Source organism: Pygocentrus nattereri, chromosome 27 (assembly GCF_015220715.1).
Source record: "Pygocentrus nattereri isolate fPygNat1 chromosome 27, fPygNat1.pri, whole genome shotgun sequence".
Classification (NCBI taxonomy): Eukaryota; Metazoa; Chordata; class Actinopteri; order Characiformes; family Serrasalmidae; genus Pygocentrus; species Pygocentrus nattereri.
Window position 1 is genome coordinate 20,790,918 of NC_051237.1, and position 19,977 is coordinate 20,810,894.

Below are 19,977 nucleotides of genomic sequence, written 5' to 3' on the forward strand. Positions count from 1 at the left end.
TTCAGTGTTTTGTGCTTCTGATCATTTTAATAGACGTCAGCGTCACTAATTAATGACGTTCTATTAAAAGACTGGTTTACCAAGAGAGACGCTGGAGGACTTTCACCTGAAATGAGTTCATGAAGTCAGTCTTGTTATAAAAATGATAACAGGACATCAGAGCCATAATTACTCTTTTAGTACTTTTACTTTTGATACTTAAGTACATTTGAAGGCAAATACTTTAGTACTTTTACTCAAGTTGTGGTCTAGAGTAAGGACTTCTACTTTTACTGGAGTAATATTTTACCTTGGGTGTCTACTTTAACTCAAGTACATGATTTGTGTACTTCGTCTATCTCTGAAGGTTGCTGACAACACCAAGCCTCAAAATATGATGAACATGCATGTCTTTGCCAATAAAAGTCTCTGAGGCTAAAGAGTCATATTGTCTGCGTAGAGAAAAGAGGGACTTTTATTATATTTTAGCACGCGGTGGTACAAGGTAATTATTAGCCAGGCCAGAGATTATTTGTTGAGAATATTCGGTGCAGTCTGATTTAAGATGATCTGCATTTAAGGAAATATTTTGGATTTTTAAATCTTCCTTAGAGACATTATAATCACAGAGTTATTAAAAGTTTCCGAGCAGTCGTCACGCCCAGGACGGCTGCGCCTCAACCAATCGGAGGGGGCCGTGTGCGTCACGTGATCGGCCCGACATGGCTTTCTGTACAGCAGCACAATAGCAGCATGCTAACGTTCATCTGTGGACCGTTTAATTCCTCTTTTAGCTCCTTCGCGTAAGGTGAGACCTGTCAAAACCACAAATGATCAGGAATTAAAACGTTTAACTCGCCCGCTTATAGCGTACGCACTCAGTACCGAGGCTTCCTGTTCGCCAACGTCTTGTTCGAATTTTCCGTTCCACCTTAAATGGTGCTGCAGTTATAGCTTGCTGCACCAGTTAAGGTGGAACGGAGGAATTCGAACAAGAAGCTGTCTAATAAGAGGCCGACATCAGCTTGGTTAGCTCAGAAGACTTGGCTGTTTGCTATTACAGCCCTTTAGTTTGAGATAAAGACATTTAAGACTACATTAGGGAAGTTGAACTATCGTTTGCTAATGAATCCGCTGAAAAATGTACTTTGTTTTTACGAGTTAAGAGTGTGTTTAATGTTTTTCTAACGTCACTTGTTACAACATGAGTAACTGAGCTGATGTTGTTCACCTACCTGTTAATTCTGCTCACTAAAGGATGAGCTGAATCCAGTCTGTTTGGCAGAGGTAGTAATTGTAAGACTTCTTAGTCAGTATTTACTGAATTATTATGAATTATTCATGGCTTTAAAACTAGTGTGCAGATTATGTACACTACTCACAAAAAGTGAGGGATATTTGGCTTTCGGGTGAAATTTCTGGAAAGCGTAAAAGGTTCACGCTACAGTGATGTTATATCATGAAAGTAGGGCATTTCAGTAGAAGCATGTGATGGTGATTTCCTCATCTCAGACTATTTACTGAAACAAAAGCCAACAACAGTGGTGGGTACACCCCAACAAAAAATGTCAGCGTCTCAATAACTTGTCATGTGCCGTTGAGCATCAATTACAGCTTGATAACGACGTCTCATGCTCTTCACGAGTCGACTCGTTGTCTGTCTGCCCTCAGGTCATTGAGGTTCTGGGGTACAGAGTTATGAGCCTCTACATGGCCACTCAGCTGATCCCATAGGTTTTCTATGGGATTCAGGTCTGGAGAAAGCGCAGGCCGCTCCATTTGAGGTACCCCAGTCTCCAGCAGCTGTTCCCTAATGATGTGACGTCGGTGAGCTGGACCACTGGGTCACTGTACCGTTCACAAAGTGTAGGGCAGTTCTGTATTAACTAGACACACCTGCCCACACTGTAACACCACCACCACCACCACATTGCCCTTAAGCTCCTTGTTAGAGAACAGCAAGTTGTGCAAAAAGTACTGAAACACTGAACAGCTGGACATGTGCATTCAAAAGTGTAGAGCAGGTCACATTAAGTTCCCCTGTAAAGGTTAGAGTGCATTTTAGGTTCATCCTGAAATTTCACCTGAAAGCCAAATATCTCTAACTTTTTGTGAGTAGTGTGTTTAAGAGAGTGAATCGAAGTGGGGGAGCGTACAGGCCCTTGCAGTTTAAAGGGAAGTTCCACTGATTTCTTAGTCTTTCTGCATAATTCAATGCTTTAGATGTACACAAAGCCATTACGAGTGGTTTGATGTGAAGTGCTTCTTTGTAGAGAAACTTATGAACTCAGATGTCTTTAGAGTGGTGGCTATAGGAACCAGGGGTTGGCATGTCATATTTAAATGTAACCACATACCTCGTTGGCATGGATGGCTGTAAAATGCTTTAGGCCTGAACTTTATCTCAAAACTTTCGTGTAACAGCATCTCAGGCTTCAAGCGGCAATTGTATAGCTATTTCTTCCTGTGAGGAGCTGTTAGAGGCGTTAAACTCTTTGGGCGTCTGGTTCCTATCACCACCACTGTTAACAGTTCTGACTTAGTAAATTCCTCTGAATGGAGCATTTCACACAGAACCACTCTGAGCTTATGCGTACAGGAATTGTTTAATTATGCAAATGTTTTTAAGCTCCAGCTGTTGTGCGTCTCCGTAACCGATTCAGAACTGTTCTCTGTTCTTCTGTCCTGCAGACATGCACTGTATATCTAACAGCATCTAGACAGCCCTTCTAATTAGCAAACTCAGCTACTTTAAGGTGCGGCAATTGCTGACACACGTGTTCAGTTGCACACACAGCTAGTAGAATCTCCATAGAAAAGCACTGGAAATAGAACAAGGTGCTCTGGAGTAGCTGCGTATGAGGATGTCGGTGTGCTGGCTAGGAGGCTACAGAGCCCCCCATCTTTGGGCTGTGGAGCAGTTGAACTTTGTTCTCTGGAGTGATGGAGCTCCAGCCAATACCTTTGGGATGCGTTGGAGTTCCAGAGCTAATCATCCAACATCAGTACCTGACCTCACTAATGCTCTTGTGACTGAATGCTATCAGATCCTCACAGCAATGTTCAACATGTAGCGTAAAGCCTTCCCATAAACTTTTAGGCTGTTCTTGCAATAATGCAGGACAGACTCCCTATAAATATGCTTGATTTCAGAAGAAACTAGTGAGCAGGTGTCTATAGGAGATTTAATGTAGCTACTGCTACAGCTTGTTTTCTACCCTGAAACTGCAGCTGTTGAATGATAAGTGAGCCAGATTTATTAAAGCTCGTGTGCCTTTTGCAGTGCTTCCCCTGAACTGTTTGTCTCTGAAGATGAAGCTCCGAGTACAACTGCAGTGCAAGAACCTCCATGAATACCTGAGAGAATTGAGCCCTGAGATCCTTGACAGACTCTACAACCACCCAGCAACATGCCTGGCTGTTTACAGGTGCACTTTCAACATTGTACACAAATAGTCTCGTAGTTTTCCATGACCTGAGATTAATGCTGTTGTATGGGAGTTGCCTTTGAGTGCTTTTGTAAAACAAAACATTAATTTTGTCATTCAGCATATTTTCCTAAATTCCTTAAGTACGATGGAGAAAGTGGCATAGGTAAACATAAAGATACAGAAGAGATATTGTATCATATTTTCCATTATATCCATCATTAAGCATGAAGCAAATTTTCCTGCCCAACAAAGCTCATCAGAATTTTCTGCTACTTACATTTCTATGCAAAGCCTCACTAAAATGTGATTTGTGCTAAAGATGCCCGCACTGTAGACTGTAACGCAGTTATTGTGAGGCAGTCTGTTCAGTGTTCATGAATTCATAGTTTTATGTTAACATTTACGGCATTTTCCAGAGCCAGTTACAGTTTGATCATTTTACACAGGTAGGCCAAGGTGGTGTTAGGAGTCTTGCCCAAGGACCCTTATTGGTATAGTGTAGGGTGCTTACCCAGGTGGGGGATTGAACCCCAGTCTACAGCGTAGAAGGCAAAGGTGTTAACCACTACACTAACCAACCACATTTGTTCACATTTCAAGCTCTTATGTGGCTACACAGCATGATGTCTTTTGGGCCATTCTTTATGTTTTGCCATTCACCTTTTAACATGGAAGTGCAGCTGATCAGACTGCTCACTCACAGACACGCGTTAAGGTTCTCTGCTATTCATTTTTCTTCCTCAGTGTATCTTAAATGGTCTTGCATGACATGCAGCCCTGCCGAATGGTTGTCATGTATCTCTAGGAAAATGTCAGTAGGTGCAGATGTACACAGAAATCAGACAATTGATTCTGAGAATCTTGTGTTGCAGCATTGAAACTAGTGTTTTTACTGTTTCCCAACATTCGCTCTTCATCTGGTTCTGTTTGCGTGCATGCCCAAAAAAAAACAACCATATCAGGTTAAGGAAACTTGTCCAATCGAAGAAATCAGAGTATGCTGTTTACATGACCACCGCTACAATAATCAGATAACTGCCAGGATCAGATAAGGTATTATGGGTATACATGTAAACACACTCGTTATAGGTGTCACTAATCATTGAAGTCAGGTGGCGTTTTATATTAAACCCATATTTTTTCATTTCTCTGCAGGGAGCTCCCGTCACTGGCCAAGAATTATGTTATGCGCATGCTGTTCTTGGATCACCCTCTACCGCAGGCAGCTGTGGCTTTATGGGTCAAAAAGGACAGCCAGAAGTGAGGCTTTTTACTCTATCATTCAAAACTGTTGTTCTATGTACAACAATAACTTACAAAGATGACATAAATCATTCAAAAGTTTGTAATTGTTTTCAATAAAGTAGTTATGTTACAGATACATGCATAAAATGATTCTAATGTGATACTTTATATTCTGTAAGTTTCAAACTATTTGGAGGAAGCTGTAAAAATGAAGAAATATTTGATGAACATAGCTGTAGATGGTTCCATAAGAACTTAAAACAGAGTACAGTGTTGTGAATTAAGTTCTGATGAAATTAAAACAGAACTCGTACACAAAACGCAGGAAGCAGATCTCACTGACCTCGCTGATCAAACAGCTAGTTATAGTACAGTTAATGTAAACGATGTAGCTAGATAATTAGAGGTTATTATTTAAAAACATTGGCTGGTGTTTTGCTGTCATAACTAGTTGTTCCAGAATATTTGGATTGTGAATAAACTGTCAGATTATGTTTTGCTGTCAAAATGATGAAATGATAACATTTCAGCCTAAACTGTTTAGTTTAGTTTAAGTTATTATTGAATAATTATTGCTAATGTGATTCCAAGCTTTTGAATGCTAGTCTATGCTGTATATTATATACAGTAATTATCTATTAATAATGTTTTTTTGTGTTGACTTCAATATTTGATCACTATATTTCAAATATGAGGCATTCTGGTTATGACTTTCATTAAAAACTCATCACTCTTGATGTATTACAGCTTTCATTATGGAGCTACAGCTCTGTTCATCATTCTGCACGTTGTATATATTTAGTTTGAACCACTTTGGTTTTATATTCTTGAAAACGTTGATTCCAAACTTCCGTAATGTGTGTAGTAAATGTCGGTCAAAATGTGAGATCAAAGCTGTTTCGTCTGTGTTCATGATGTACACAATTCATCCTCTGGCTCTTTCTCAGGGATCATGACCAGTGTGTGTCCGTGCTGACCGGACTCAGACTGTGGCATAACCAGCAGCTTCAGGGGGGCCTTCAGGGCATCGTTCTGAACCCTGTGTTCAAAGACAACCTGAGGATAGCAGTGCTCGGCGGGTGAGGTTTGAATCCTAAAGTCGCAGATCATTCACTAACACAGAGTAGTAAATAAGTGAGACAGCTGACCCATCAGCTGCACATCAGGTAATAACATGGTATTTAATTTCATTTTTAGAACTAACATGCTTATTTTAATATCTGGCAAATCCAGATATCCAAACATGTCTTGGTCATTCATAACTTGTTGTTTTCTTGAAATACTGGTTTGGTGACAAAACTTTCACATTTCACTTTTACCCGTTTTTGTAGAAAGTGTAATCCAGAAGTCTGAGACCGCATCGAAGATCTTGTTTTCTTTTTATTTGACTGAGGAAATATTAACAAAGTTTTAAGACAAGTTATGAGAAGTCAAAGCACATTTGTTTTCATTACATCATTTTTTTTAGTCTCATCTCTTCCATGAAAGCTTGTGTTCAGGCGAGTGTAGAGTGGATTTGATCACCTAATCAAAAGCGTCATTGCAAACTTGTGGTGTTCTTGCTGTCTTTAAACAGAGGGGGGACCAAAAGAAAATCAGAATTTCATGTAAATATATGTATGTGAATATATATATTCATGCTAATATATTTCGTGATGAAAAATGTGTTCACCCAGGAGACGGGAGCCTTCCCCCACTCATTTGTGGTGTTCCTCTCCATGCTTTCCTCCGGGGTTTCGCCCCCGTTCAGTGTTTGGGCCCTCTCTTCCTGCAGGCTCTCACGGCCATCATCCGGGTCCGGGGGACGGGCCCGTGCCAGATCCATGTTTATAGATTAGTATTTCATACGATGTCAGTAACCACATGATCGGGTCTTTTAGACATTACTATACAACTCGATGCAGTTTGAAGCAGGTGTGATGATTGAGGTTCACAGTTTATTATCCTCGTAGCTCCAATGCTAAAACTTCAGACACCAAACATGTCCTGACTGACTGATTACACTAATGGGTAATGAGGGAAAGCGGTGTGAGTTCGATTTTTAACTGAAGACTATGTTAATTTCTCCCTCTGTCGTCCACCCTTCCTTGTCCGGTAGTGGCAAGGCGTGGGCAGATGAGGGCAGTAGCCTGGGCCCCGATCGGCATGCACGGGATGTGGAGAGCCTGGATCGTTATGCTATGGAGCGCTGGGAAGTGATCCTGCATTTCATGGTGGGCTCCCCCAGCGCAGCGGTCAGCCAGGACCTGGCCCAGCTCCTCATTCAGGCCGGCCTCATGAAAAGGTACTACATTTCAATATGCTTTCTACAAGGCAGAAAGAACGACACGTACGGGAATGGATCCATCCATCCCATTTTGTATAAAATGATTCCCATTTTGTGTAATCAGTCATGATTAGTCCAGTGAGAGCAACACTGTCTGCATATTAAAAAAAAGAGACTATATATGTATATAATGATGATGTGATTGTAGCCAGTCGCTCTCACTCATACAGGTTGTGGATTCTTGTTACAGTGGAGGCTCTTAAGGAGACCTGAAGCTCTAAACTATAAACTTTTACAGAATTCACAAGACCTACAATAGACATAAGTAATACGCTTTATAAATGTGTGCTTGAATGCAGGGGATTATTTTTTTATTATCTGGAGTAGTGAGTGTAGTCTCCTTAATAATTAAAAAAAATGAATAATATGCACATGTGTGTATTGTTTCAGCTGAGTTCATGCTAAAATAATAACACTAGTGTAACTAAGTGCTTTCCTGTGCTGTGCTCCTTCCTCTATTCTCTCAGTGAGGCAGGTGAAGCTCCATGTATCACTTCAGCTGGGTTTCAGTTCCTACTGCTGGACACTGCCTCTCAGCTGTGGTACATCACTCTGCAGTACCTCAAAACAGTGCAGGTTCGTCTTCCAGAGATCTTGGTTGGATCTGTAAAGTGAACCATACTGCAAGTGTCTCCCTTCTGAATTCTGTTAAAAGTAGTAACTTGCTGTTTTTGAATGTCCATAAAGGGTGACTAATATATATATATTATTATTATTTTTTTAATCTTATAAAACTGAAATGTTACCATTCACCTCCTAGTCCTTACAGTCTACACACACATTATAGCTATGCTCACATTACAAGCTTCATTGCTCGATTGCAAATCGAATTGGATGGATCACACTCGTTTAGGTAAGCGGCTCAAATCTGTCATTAACGTGAACTAACCGGCGTCCTGAAACGTCACGTGAATGAATCACGTGCATCAACGAACTGACTATCGAGCAGAACGAGCTTCGCTGAGAAGATAATTAACTCTGATCAGCTCTCAGCTTCGTTATTAGAGCGAGACGAAGGAGAAGAAGGTGAGATGAGCTGCTTTTCCGCTGTTCACAGGCTTTAACTTCTGTTCGGTCCTGCTGCCAGAGTAACGCTGAATGGTGGCGCCGGCGCAGTGGAATAACACACATGAATTCTGATCCGAGCATCTCATTAAGGTCACGTGGCCACGAATCGGATACGTATCCCATCTAGGGCCACATATTCAGGTCAAATGGGAAAAGATCAGATTTTTGTGTCCACACAGCCCCGAAAACATCAGATCTGAGTCACATTAGGGCAAAAAAAATCTGATCTGTGCCACTTCGACCTGGTAATGTGAATGTAGCCTATCTAAGCCGCTTATCCTTGTGGATCCCAAGGGCTGCTAAAGCCAATCCCAGAGGTCATTGGGTGGAAGGCAGAAAACACCCTGGACAGGTTGCCAGTCCATCGCAGGGCCATATAGTCTACATTTGATATAAACTAAGCTGTAAAATCACCCCATTTTTGTGATGTCCCAACAATTACTGTCACATATTATGTTCATGGTTGTGAACACAATAGCCTTCACTCAGTTTAGCCCACACATTCAAGTGATGCTGAAAGTTGTTTAAATGGGCCAAATTCTACATTTTTCTATTTTATTTTGTTTCCCCTTATTTGGTTTCATATTTCAAAAACAGTCCTGATCTATTCTTAAATTACCATTTTCCAAGTTCTGTTTTGCCTTAGAATTGCATAGACTGTATTTGTTACTATGATGTATGTAAATGAGCTCTGTTCTGATTTGCCTTGTATTGTGCATCATGTAGAAAGCAGTCTGGGCTGAAACACTCCTTATAACTTCTGCATGAATGAGCAAGACTGAACTATTATAGACTTAATAGATATATGTAAATATACTGGTTTTTGTGACATCACAAAAACAATGAGTTTAAAGCAGGTACTTACTTCATTAAAATCTTTTATTTGAAAAAGTAAGATTCGGTTTTCTTTAGATCTGACTGTTTAACAGTAACAGTCTGTTTCTCGCCCACTTCACTCCTCCAGTCTAGAGGGATGGACCTCGTGGAGATTCTTTCCTTCTTGTTCCAGCTGAGTTTCTCCACTCTTGGCAGGGTTAGTACAGCACTATTTCTCATTTCAGGTATCTTCATTTTCAAGCACATTCTTGGGTAAAAGCTAGCGCTGCAGTGCAGCGGCAACCACGGCTTAATGTGCAAATTAGACAAGAACATCCTCCGTAATAGAAGCATTTCTGTAGTTGTTGACTTCTCTTTGCTTTTGCTGTGCTACAGGACTATTCTGTTGAGGGCATGAGCGAGTCTTTGCAGACGTTTCTGCAGCACCTGCGAGAGTTTGGCCTGGTTTTTCAGAGAAAGGTTAGTCGTAAAGAAAAGCAACTGAAATCTGTTTTCCTGCCTTATAATACTCACACATTTGCATCCAGAACAGACTGCAGTCACTGTTCTTGCAGCAGGAATGCTGAGAAATCTTTTCCGAGCGCTGATTGAAAAGCCGCTTTATGCAGTGAAAACCGTCCTTTCATTTTTTTTTTTTCATACTTTTGCAGAGGAAGTCGCGGAGGTATTACCCTACAAGACTGGCTATAACTCTAGCTGCAGGTGTGACTGCCAACCCTTCATCGTCGTCGTCGTCGTCCTCCTCCTCCTCCGCTGCTTTGAGCGCTACACCTGGAACAGGAGAATCTGGCTTCATTGTGGTGGAAACCAACTATCGTGTATATGCTTACACAAGTACATGTGTTGAATTTTTAAAGACTTTATTTTTATTTATCATGTTTTGTCCCTTGATTTTGACTGTAATGGCCTTTTGAAAGCATTTTATATATATATATATATATATATATATATATATATATATATATATATATATATATATGTGTGTGTGTGTGTGTGTGTGTATATGTGTGTTTGTGTATATATATATATATATATGTGTGTGTGTGTGTGTATATATATGTGTATATATATGTATGTATATATACTGAAAAAAATGATGAATGAAAGAGGTGTTGTACCTTTTTAAAATCTGCATAATTAAGTCATTGAGTTGTAAACAAAGTCATTCAAAGTGGTTTGCTGTGAAAACATTCATTCTACACCCTTAGAAATGATGGTTCTTTAGTGAAGAAAATGGTTCTATATAGAACCACGGAGACTCAAAGAACCCTTTGCATCGTTCACTGGTTCTTTGCATCATGAAGGGGCTCTTCAGATTGCTGTAGATGGTTCTATAAAGCACCTTTTTGAAAAGGGTTCTTCTATTATGATGTCAAGCCTGTAACACTAGAATAAACCTTTTTGGTGCTATATAGAACCCTTTTGGTTCGGTAAAGAACCATCTACAGCAAATTCTCCATTAATCTGAAGAACCCTTTTACAATGCAAAGAACTCTGATCATGCAAAGGGTTCTTTGAGTGTGCATGGTTCTATGTAGAACCTTTTTCTTTACTGAAGAACCATCATTTTTAAGTATGCAGAGAAACTACATACTGATCCAGGGTTCCAATTTTTTGCCTCCACATTTTAATCTTCATAATCATGTAAATGATGGCACAACCTATCATTTGTTTATTATTCACACTAATTGTCCTGCTGAAAGCTGCAGTAAGCAGATGGGTCCTTTAACCAATCACTAAATATTTGATTTAGTGTTGTTTGCATCGTGAAGGACCATCGATGTTCCAGATGAGTTTCTGCAGGTGATTCACCATCAAATTACTGTACAAATGTGAATAATCTTAGTCAAAAATAAACAGCCTGGGCCCTGAGTGGTGTGTGTTGAGCTGTCCAGTGATGATGTTTTAGTGGTAGTTTGAAAAGACTAGCAGGTGGAATTTGTCTAAATTGGCGGATAAGCTGGGGGCTAATCTCTGCAAAAGTGTTTGTGTTTTTTGCATTATAGGAACAATTTATGGGCCGTTCTCATAAAAATGCTTTAAAACATGTCCGTGAATTTGTGAGTGTCCTAATCACACAGATAAAGTGTTTATAAAATTTAGTAGGTTGGGTGGAGCTCAATATGGTACAACTAAACGTTAATGTTTAAAAGTTTTGGCTTTTGTTTACCCTAATTCTCATCGTCCACATACTTGTTTCTCATTGCGAATATTTCTTCGTCTTTTTTGATTGAAAAAATTATATATTTGTATTGTAATATTTATCTTACAAAGAAAAATGAACCAAAACAGAAAAAATGTTTTGTGGTAAAAAGTAGTAAAAAGAAAAACCTCAAAGGCTGTCATTGTGTTGTGGTAATAAGATAAAATTGCTAAAAACAGTTTGTTGTAAAATATAAATGTTTGTTTTAATAATTTATCTTTAGCATACAGATGATAAAAGAAAAGTATGGGGAAAACTGTGATTTACAGTGTTCTTCAGGGCATATACTGTGTTATATTGAGAATTTGGTCATTTAAATAGGAAGATTTTACTAAAAACTCTATTTTAAATCAGGTAAATCATTCCGGTTTATTTTTAATTATCCAACCAATGATGCCTCATTGTTTATATCTCCAAAAAGAAGAAAACATAAATTCTTTCTAGTTGGGTTGTGTATGTGAGAATAATCCACATACTGTAGCTTTTAGTGGAGCCTTTACTGGAGCCCTGTGCCTTTTTAATCTCTTATTCTGGTGTGACGTAACTGTGAATGTTGAAATGAAGAAAGATAACTGCTCATTAGCTTTGAGCAGATTGAAAAGTGCTGATTTTTTTAATTTTTATTTTATTTATTTAATTTTTTTGGACTCTTTCAGACTCAGAACTGCAGATTGCTCTGGTTGCTCTCTTCAGCGAGATGCTCTATCGCTTTCCTAACGTGGTTGTGGCCCAAATCACCAGGGAGTCTGTGCAGCAGGCTATCGCTAATGGCATCACTGCACAGCAGGTACAAGAAACTGAACACGACACTCCAGTTGATCCATAGAGCACATACAGAGATTGTAGCAGCAATTGACTTATATTTGCTTATCTTTTAACTTTAACATTTCACAGACCGCAGTTCTTATAAGAGCTTTGAGGCTCCTGACATGACTGCTGTAATTAATAACAGGGAATTTCACCAATTTTTTAAAAAATTCTGCAAAATCAATTTGTTAAGATGTAAACAAAGATTTTAAGTGTGGTTTCATGTGAAGTGTGGCGTTTTAGAGAAATGTACGGAATCGGAACCAGATGTCTGAAGCCCGTAAAAGCTCCTCACAGAAAGTTATTTCAGAAAATGGTAATGGATGGATGGTAATGAATCTGCTGCCTGATGCCTGAAATATCAATTAGTGATATATCTGGAGAATATTTTGGCCTAATAAGGCCAAAGGCAAGGCAGCATAGATCCAAAAAACTATTTTTTCAGATGTAGCACTATTTTACCATCAACATTACATATAAAACACAGAAGACAGTAGGGTGTATATGTATGTATGTATGTATGTATGTGTGTATGTATATATATATATATATATATATATATATATATAACAGATAATAAAATTCTATGATAATGATCTAGTTATAACACAAGTCATGTTTCTTGATTTTCACACCACACTCCTCTTAATGACTTTACATTGAACTGTTCAGAAATTTGTGAAATTCTCATTTAACTAATAACGTGTGATATCAAAAACTGGAAAAGATGAGCTGTACCGTGTTCATTTGCTTTTATTCCCTATGATCTGTAGATCATCCACTTTCTGAGGACAAGAGCACATCCAGTTATGCTCAAACAGGTAGCTACAGAGTCTCTTCATTCACTTCTTAAAAGTTTTATCTTATTTGGCTGACGAAAGAAAGCCCAGGCACTTTTTCCTCCTTTTAGTTTGGGGGGGGGATAATTTTTTAAAATTGTGTGTGTGTGTGTGTATATATGTGTATATATATATATATATATATATATATAGCTTCAACTCTTCTGGGAGGGCTTTCCACAAGGGTTTAGGAGTGTGTTTATGGGAATTTTTGACCGTTCTTCCAGAAGCACATTTTTGAGGTCAGACACTGATGTTGGACGAGAAGGCCTGGCTCACAGTCTCCGCTCTAATTCATCCCAAAGGTGTTCTGTCGGGTTGAGGTCAGGACTCTGTGCAGGCCAGTCAAGTTCTTCCACACCAAACTAGCTCATCCATGTCTTTGTGGACCTGCTTTGTGCACAGGTGTGCAGTCATGTTGGAACATGAAGGGGCTGTCCCCAAACTGTTCCCACAAAGTAGGGAGCATGAAATTGTCCAAAATCTCTTGGTGCTGAAGCTTTAAGAGTTCCATTCACTGGAACTAAGGGGCCGAGCCCAACTCCTGAAAAACAACCCCACACCATAATCCCCCCTCCACCAAACTTTACACTTGGCACAATGCAGTCAGACAAGCACCGTCTCCTGGCAACCGCCAAACCCAGACTCATCCATCGGATTGCCAAATGGAGAAGCGTGATTGGTCACTTCAGAGAACACGTCTCCACTGCTCTAGAGTCCAGTGGTGGCGCTTTACACCACTGCATTCTACGCTTTGCCTTGTGCTTGGTGATGTAAGACTTGGATGCAGCTGCTCAGCCATGGAAACCCATTCCATGAAGCTCTCTACACTGTTCTTGAGTTAATCTGAAGGCCACATGAAGTTTGGAGGTCTGTAGCGATTGACTCTGCAGAAAGTTGGTGACCTCTGTGCACTATGTGCCTCAGCATCAGCTGATCCTGCACTGTCATTTTACATGGTTGACCACTTCGTGGCTGAGTTGCTGTCATTCCCAATCGCTTCCACTTTGTTATAATCCCACTGACAGTCGACTGTGGAATATTTAGCAGTGAGGAAATTTCACGACTGGACTTGCACAGGTGGCGTCCGATCACGGTACTACACTGGAATTCACTGAGCTCCTGAGAGCCACCCATTCTTTCACTAATGTCTGCAGGCCTAGGGGCTTGGCTTTATACACCTGTGGTCATGGAAGTGACTGGAGTACCTGAATTCAATTATTTGAATGGGCGAGTGAATACTTCTGGAAATATGGTGTGTGTGTGTGTGTGTGTGTGTGTGTGTGTGTGTGTGTGAATTATTAATTTATATATATACACTGCTCAAAAAATCAAGGGAACACTTAAACAACACAATATAACTCCAAGATAATCAAACTTCTGTGAAATCAAACTGTCCACCTAGGAAGCAACACTGATTGACAATCAATTTCACAGCTGTTGTGCAAATGGAACAGACAACAGGTGGAAATTATTGGCAATTAGCAAGACACACTCAATAAAGGAGTGGTTCTGCAGGTGGGGACCACAGACCACTTCTCAGTACCTTTCTGCTTTCTGGCTGATGTTTTGGTCACTTTTGAATGTTGGTGGTGCTTTCACACTCGTGGTAGCATGAGATGGACTCTACAACCCACACAAGTGGCTCAGGTAGTGCAGCTCATCCAGGATGGCACATCAGTGCGAGCTGAGGCAAGAAGGTTTGCTGTGTCTGTCAGCGTAGTGTCCAGAGGCTGGAGGCGCTACCAGGAGACAGGCCAGTACACCAGGAGACGTAGAGGAGGCCGTAGGAGGGCAACAACCCAGCAGCAGGACCGCTACCTCCGCCTTTGTGCAAGGAGGAACAGGAGGAGCACTGCCAGAGCCCTGAAAAATGACCTCCAGCAGGCCACAAATGTGCATGTGTCTGCACAAACGGTCAGAAACCGACTCCATGAGGATGGTATGAGGGCCCGACGTCCACAGATGGGGGTTGTGCTCACAGCCCAACACCGTGCAGGACATTGGCATTTGCCAGAGAACACCAGGATTGGCAAATTCACCACAGGCGCCCTGTGATCTTCACAGATGAAAGCAGGTTCACACTGAGCACATGTGACAGACGTGACAGAGTCTGCATTGAAGCTATGGACTGGCCCGCCCGTTCCCCAGACCTGAATCCGATTGAGCACATCTGGGACATCATGTCTCGCTCCATCCACCAACGCCACGTTGCACCACAGACTGTCCAGGAGTTGGCGGATGCTTTCGTCCAGGTCTGGGAGGAGATTCCTCAGGAGACCATCTGCCACCTCATCAGGAGCATGCCCAGGCATTGTAGGGAGGTCATACAGGCACGTGGAGGCCACACACAACACTGAGTCTCATTTTGACTTGTTTTAAGGACATTACATCAAAGTTGGATCAGCCTGTCGTGTGTTTTTCCACTTTAATTTTGTGTGTGACTCCAAATCCAGGCCTCCATTGGTTAATAAAATTGATTTCCATTGATGATATTATATATATATATATATATATATATATATATATATATATATATATATATATATATATATATAAAAAATATTCTCTTTGATTTGCTGTCTTTATCAGACTCCAGTTCTTCCCCCGACTATCACAGACCAGATCAGACTGTGGGAGCTTGAAAGAGATCGGCTACAGTTTACAGAAGGTAAGAGAGTTACTTCCAGACTTGTTGCCAAATCAAGTGTGAAACCTACTTTACACATGCCAAGCAGGCTGGCTGACAACTCCATGATTTCCATGATTGCCGTGATAATATGATCTGATGACTGCCACTATGGGGGAAAATGGAGCCACAATGTGAAATAATGCTGCCCTTCTTTGAACAAAATATGATGTAAAATAATGACTTGTATCCAAGAGTAGAAAGCATATGAAGAACACAGTGTAAAGCAAAACATCACAAACCTCAGAATAACTAATGACACAGACAAAGCTTTGATGATAAATTGATTTAAATCACCTAAGACTTTCAGATTTCATGCTGTAAACTGCAACTGCTAACACTGTAACACTGAGCCATCCGGCATGAAGAAATAAAGCACAGGACACGAATCTGGAACCGTAGCATTTTAAAATGCACCGTGTGCCTTCAGTTAGTTACCATGGAGATTTGAGAATCGAGGGAACATTCATTCAGGTCTCTGAGAATGATACAGCTGTCAACAGAGCATGTATATCTGAACTATAGCGTACTCCAGAGCAGCCTTTAAAGAAATAGGCTGGCACAAAAATCTGATTTATGCAATTTCTCCCTTACACTGAACGCAGGTGTCTGCTTTTCTTCTGTAGGTCTTGAATTGGAGCTATGAATGTATATAAGCTTCCAATACTTTAGTTACAATCATTTAGCATTGTGCAAACTGTGTGTCTAAATCATCACACTTGCCTCAAACCTTGTGGGGATGTTCATCTCGGTTAGACTAGGTTTTGTGGCATCTGACCCTCTGTGTCGCACTACTTTAAAAATGTACTAAAGTGTCTGCTGCTACTGTTCTTTAATAATTCCCCACATTTAGAGATGGTAGCAGTGTAATTTTCCTTCATGAAATCAATATTTGCAACCTTGTTGAATCAGCCAGTGCACCTGATATTGTTTTTCGTTAGAAACATCTATGCTTCGAAAAGAGCTATTTTTAATTGAAGCAATTTTCTTGAATTTTATTTTTTTTTTAGGTCCACCTATAACTTTAGCGAGGTTTTCTGTACTGAAAACTGTCATAATTCATTTTATATGACCATTTTCCTACCTCTCCATCTTTTTTTAAGGACGTATAAAACTGGTTTTGTTACTATGGTTTAAAGTCTGATACATGCAAATGAGCTCTGTTCTGATTGGCTACCCTGTATTTGGCCTCCTTCAGAAAGCAGTCTGGGTTTTAACTTCAGCGTAAATGGACACAGCTAAACTGTAGGCTTAATAGGCAACTATATTGCTGTTGTCGGAAGAAAACCTTGTATCTCCAGAATTATAACTTTACAGGAGTAGAAAAAAAACATTACTTTTAATGTAAGTCAGTGGAACCAGACTTTTTTTCCAAGTAATTTTGGGCCGTTTCTCTTGGTCTATTGTTCATGAAATTTACACACATTGTAAAGGACATGTATTTTCAAATTATGTCAAAAACCAAAAAACGACAGCATGGGCAAATGATTGTTTTTATAACCTCACAATACCACTGGATTAAAAATATGGACTTAAACAGTATGTGCTGAAACTTTGTGTTTTCATACCACATTTCAAAATATTGGGCAACCTTTGGGCCCTTTAAGAGCATCTAAAAGTAGGTTCTCATGCCAAAAGCTAAAACTACTCAGTCGCTGTACTGCCACAGAAAGAGCTGCACAGCTAACATTACCTCACACAGTGTGAGGGCTATTTCAGGATGGATTTGTTACATGATTGGATCACGTTCATTCTTTTTCCCCTCTGACATCTGATCCAAATTTTTCTGCTGATGTCGGCCTGATATCAATACCGGTTAATGGATCAGTGCAGTCTCTAGACGTATAGATGGTGTGCATCAACACCGTGGTGATCTAAGCACTTGTGCTGCTAACGTCCAAGATTCAGCATCAAATTTGATATGCTCCATCATACAAAGCCATCACAAATTTGCACTGTTTAATTTTTGCTTGACTGCTGTGAAGGAAGATGCAACGGTCTACCCGCCTAACTGAAATGCACTGCACGTTTTCAGGGTTAAGAATTATTACCAGAGATTTGATTTGAGTGAAATCAGAGCCGGTACTTGGGGGGCCAAAATGCAGTGCTTGTGGTGGGTATGCAGGTATATTTAATAAAAGTATATTTTATAACATTACACTGTGTTTTGCTAATAAAATAACTAAAAAAAACAGTTTTAAGGGGAAAGTAAGAATGTAAGTTATACACAATATGGCCAAAAGTATGTGGATGTGCCCTAATTAATTAGTTCAGGTGTTTCAGCCATACTCATTGCTGACCGGTGTATAAAAGCAAGCACACAACCGTGCAATCTCCATAGACAACGTTGGCTGTAGAACGGCTTGTACTGAAAGGCTCAGTGACTTTAAACATGGCAGTGTCATTGGCTGCCACCTTTGCCACAAGTGAATTTGTAAAATTTCTGCCTCGCTAGATCTGCCTCAGTCACCTGTAAGTGTTAATATTGTGAAATGGAAAGTCTAGGAGCAACTCAATCTGGTATTTGATCAGTGCAATCAATATTACTTCAACTCCATACCAGTGTCCATGGTTTTAGAATGGGATGTCCAACAAGCTTATATATGTGTGACAGTCCGGTGTCCACATATTTTTAGCCATATAGTGAATATAGTCTAAACACAAATTTGTTCTCCCATTGGGTGGGGTGGAGTATTTTGTAACTAAATCATATGTCCTCAGGAGTCAATCTTGGCCTACAAGCCACACTTCGGGCAGCCCTGCTCTAACAGGCCCAATGCTGTGGAACTGACAGGATGTCTGATATATTCAGTGAATAAATTGTTTGATCTTTATCGAAGGCCATCCATATTCGTCTCGATCTTTATAAACATATGACCTTTGGATGCATCATTAAAAAATAATTATAAAAATAACGCTATTATGATTGTGGATTACTTGTTGCAGTAGTTTCCCATGTAAAGTGGTAAATGCCATACTCTGCATAAGAAGGTAATTTGCTCAGTTGCGAATTGAATATGTGCCTGGATGATTCTTCTCTGAGCCTGGAAACGAAGGTTGACTTATAAAAGAGCTCCTAAGTAGATTGAAGTCTCTGCTAGAATTTCTTTTTTTTTTTCCCGCTCCTGAATGTGACACCCTGTGACCTTTGAATGTCAATGGCATTCAGGCGTAAGTGTGTGATAATAGGCATTTTCACCGATGTGGCTGTCACGGTGATGCCGAAGCTGTTGAAAGCTAACCCATTCTCCTCACCTTTTTCTGTTCACGCACTCTTTCCTCCACTCTCTGTTTTAGGAGTATTGTACAACCAGTTCCTGTCACAGGCTGATTTTGAGGTTCTGCGGGACAGAGCTCAGGTTGGTGACTAAATTTAACCTTTCTTCCTTCCTGTGGATTTATCACTCTCTGCAGCTGGCTTCTTCTCTCCATGACCTTCTGAAGCCTTTTAAATTCACACTGTGCACCTCTGACTATTACCTCACACTCTTTTGCTTGTTAAGTAGAGCATAATGAGTACGCCCTGTATGTTTATGCGTGTTGGCTTTGTTTCTCGATAGGGTTTGGGCGTGCTGGTGTGGCAGAATGCACCTCACAGGGTTATGGTGGTCACACCCCATGGACACAGTGAGGTTAAGAGGTTCTGGAAGAGACAGAAGAGTCACACCTAGGACACAGGCCCTGTGCATACCTGTTACTAGCATCTGATCACAAGTGGACAGTGAGAAGGATATCCATTTACACCTGCCGTTTCTACGTGTCTCGAATGAATCTCCGGGGAGCGCTTGTGATCTGATTTCGTAACTGGAGGAAAGGCGCTGTGCACATTTTACTACCGTCTCTCGCTGAGTTTATCGAACGTGTTGTGAGTCCTTGTTCGTGTACAAGTTGTTGCCAACATTTGGTTTGCTTGGATTGCTAAACCAACTTGAGAGGCGATGAGTAAAGAAGCTACGCAGTCACTGCTGATTGGGTGGTCCCTTGTTGCTGTCCAGGACGCACCAGGATGCTTTAGCAGCTTCACTTCAAACGTTTGTATGTGTTCCCACTTCCAAAGGTGCTTTCAGTGATCAGATCACAGTGCGTCATTCCAGCACTTGCCTTGTCCACTTACGATAGGATCACCCAAGGATGTGTTAATGCCAGGTGTAAATGGGGCCAACGACTCGGACAGCAAAACCGATGCCACAATGGACTGGACGTAAATGCCCAGACGCACAGCTTTATGGAAGCTGTAAAAAAAAAAAAAGCAGTCCACATGCATCTGAGACATTTTTCATTTTCTCCGGGAGAGTATAAATGGACTGTTTGCTTAAATTGCACGGCTGTTATAAAATGTGTGCTTTTGAAAAGTGGGATCAAGAGGGAAGTAAACTAATGCTGAACCACTGGGACTTGTTGTGTAGTCCTTTTTCTGTCTATGTATTGATTCTGTTGTTGAATGTTAAACCCACTAGTCCAGAAAGAAGTAAACATGACATGTAATTGCATTTTGATGAGATTAGTTGTACATTTTGTGTGTGTGAATGAACGAATGGGGGGGGGGCAAGATC

General features: G+C 40.5%; 1 protein-coding gene across 1 annotated transcript; it reads left to right on the forward strand.

Moving 5' to 3' along the window:
* Positions 1 to 660: 660 nt before the first annotated feature.
* On the forward strand, positions 661 to 19,914 carry gtf2h4 (general transcription factor IIH, polypeptide 4). The gene is made up of 14 exons (XM_017711415.2): positions 661 to 787; positions 3,263 to 3,407; positions 4,566 to 4,670; positions 5,603 to 5,734; positions 6,754 to 6,939; positions 7,449 to 7,557; positions 9,014 to 9,082; positions 9,262 to 9,345; positions 9,537 to 9,720; positions 11,746 to 11,876; positions 12,670 to 12,717; positions 15,328 to 15,406; positions 18,722 to 18,783; positions 18,985 to 19,914. The coding sequence occupies exons 2-14, from the start codon at positions 3,292 to 3,294 to the stop codon at positions 19,093 to 19,095; spliced, it is 1,416 nt and encodes a 471-aa protein (XP_017566904.1). The 5' UTR covers positions 661 to 787; positions 3,263 to 3,291; the 3' UTR covers positions 19,096 to 19,914.
* The last annotated feature ends 63 nt before the right edge of the window (positions 19,915 to 19,977 follow it).

Bases quoted from the DNA above. Each gene is read 5' to 3' on its own strand.
- gtf2h4 (XM_017711415.2), top strand. From the start codon at position 3,292: ATGAAGCTCCGAGTACAACTGCAGTGCAAGAACCTCCATGAATACCTG. The intron at 3,408-4,565 runs GTGCACTTTCAA...ATTTCTCTGCAG, and splicing joins ACATGCCTGGCTGTTTACAG to GGAGCTCCCGTCACTGGCCA. The intron at 4,671-5,602 runs GTGAGGCTTTTT...GCTCTTTCTCAG, and splicing joins GTCAAAAAGGACAGCCAGAA to GGATCATGACCAGTGTGTGT.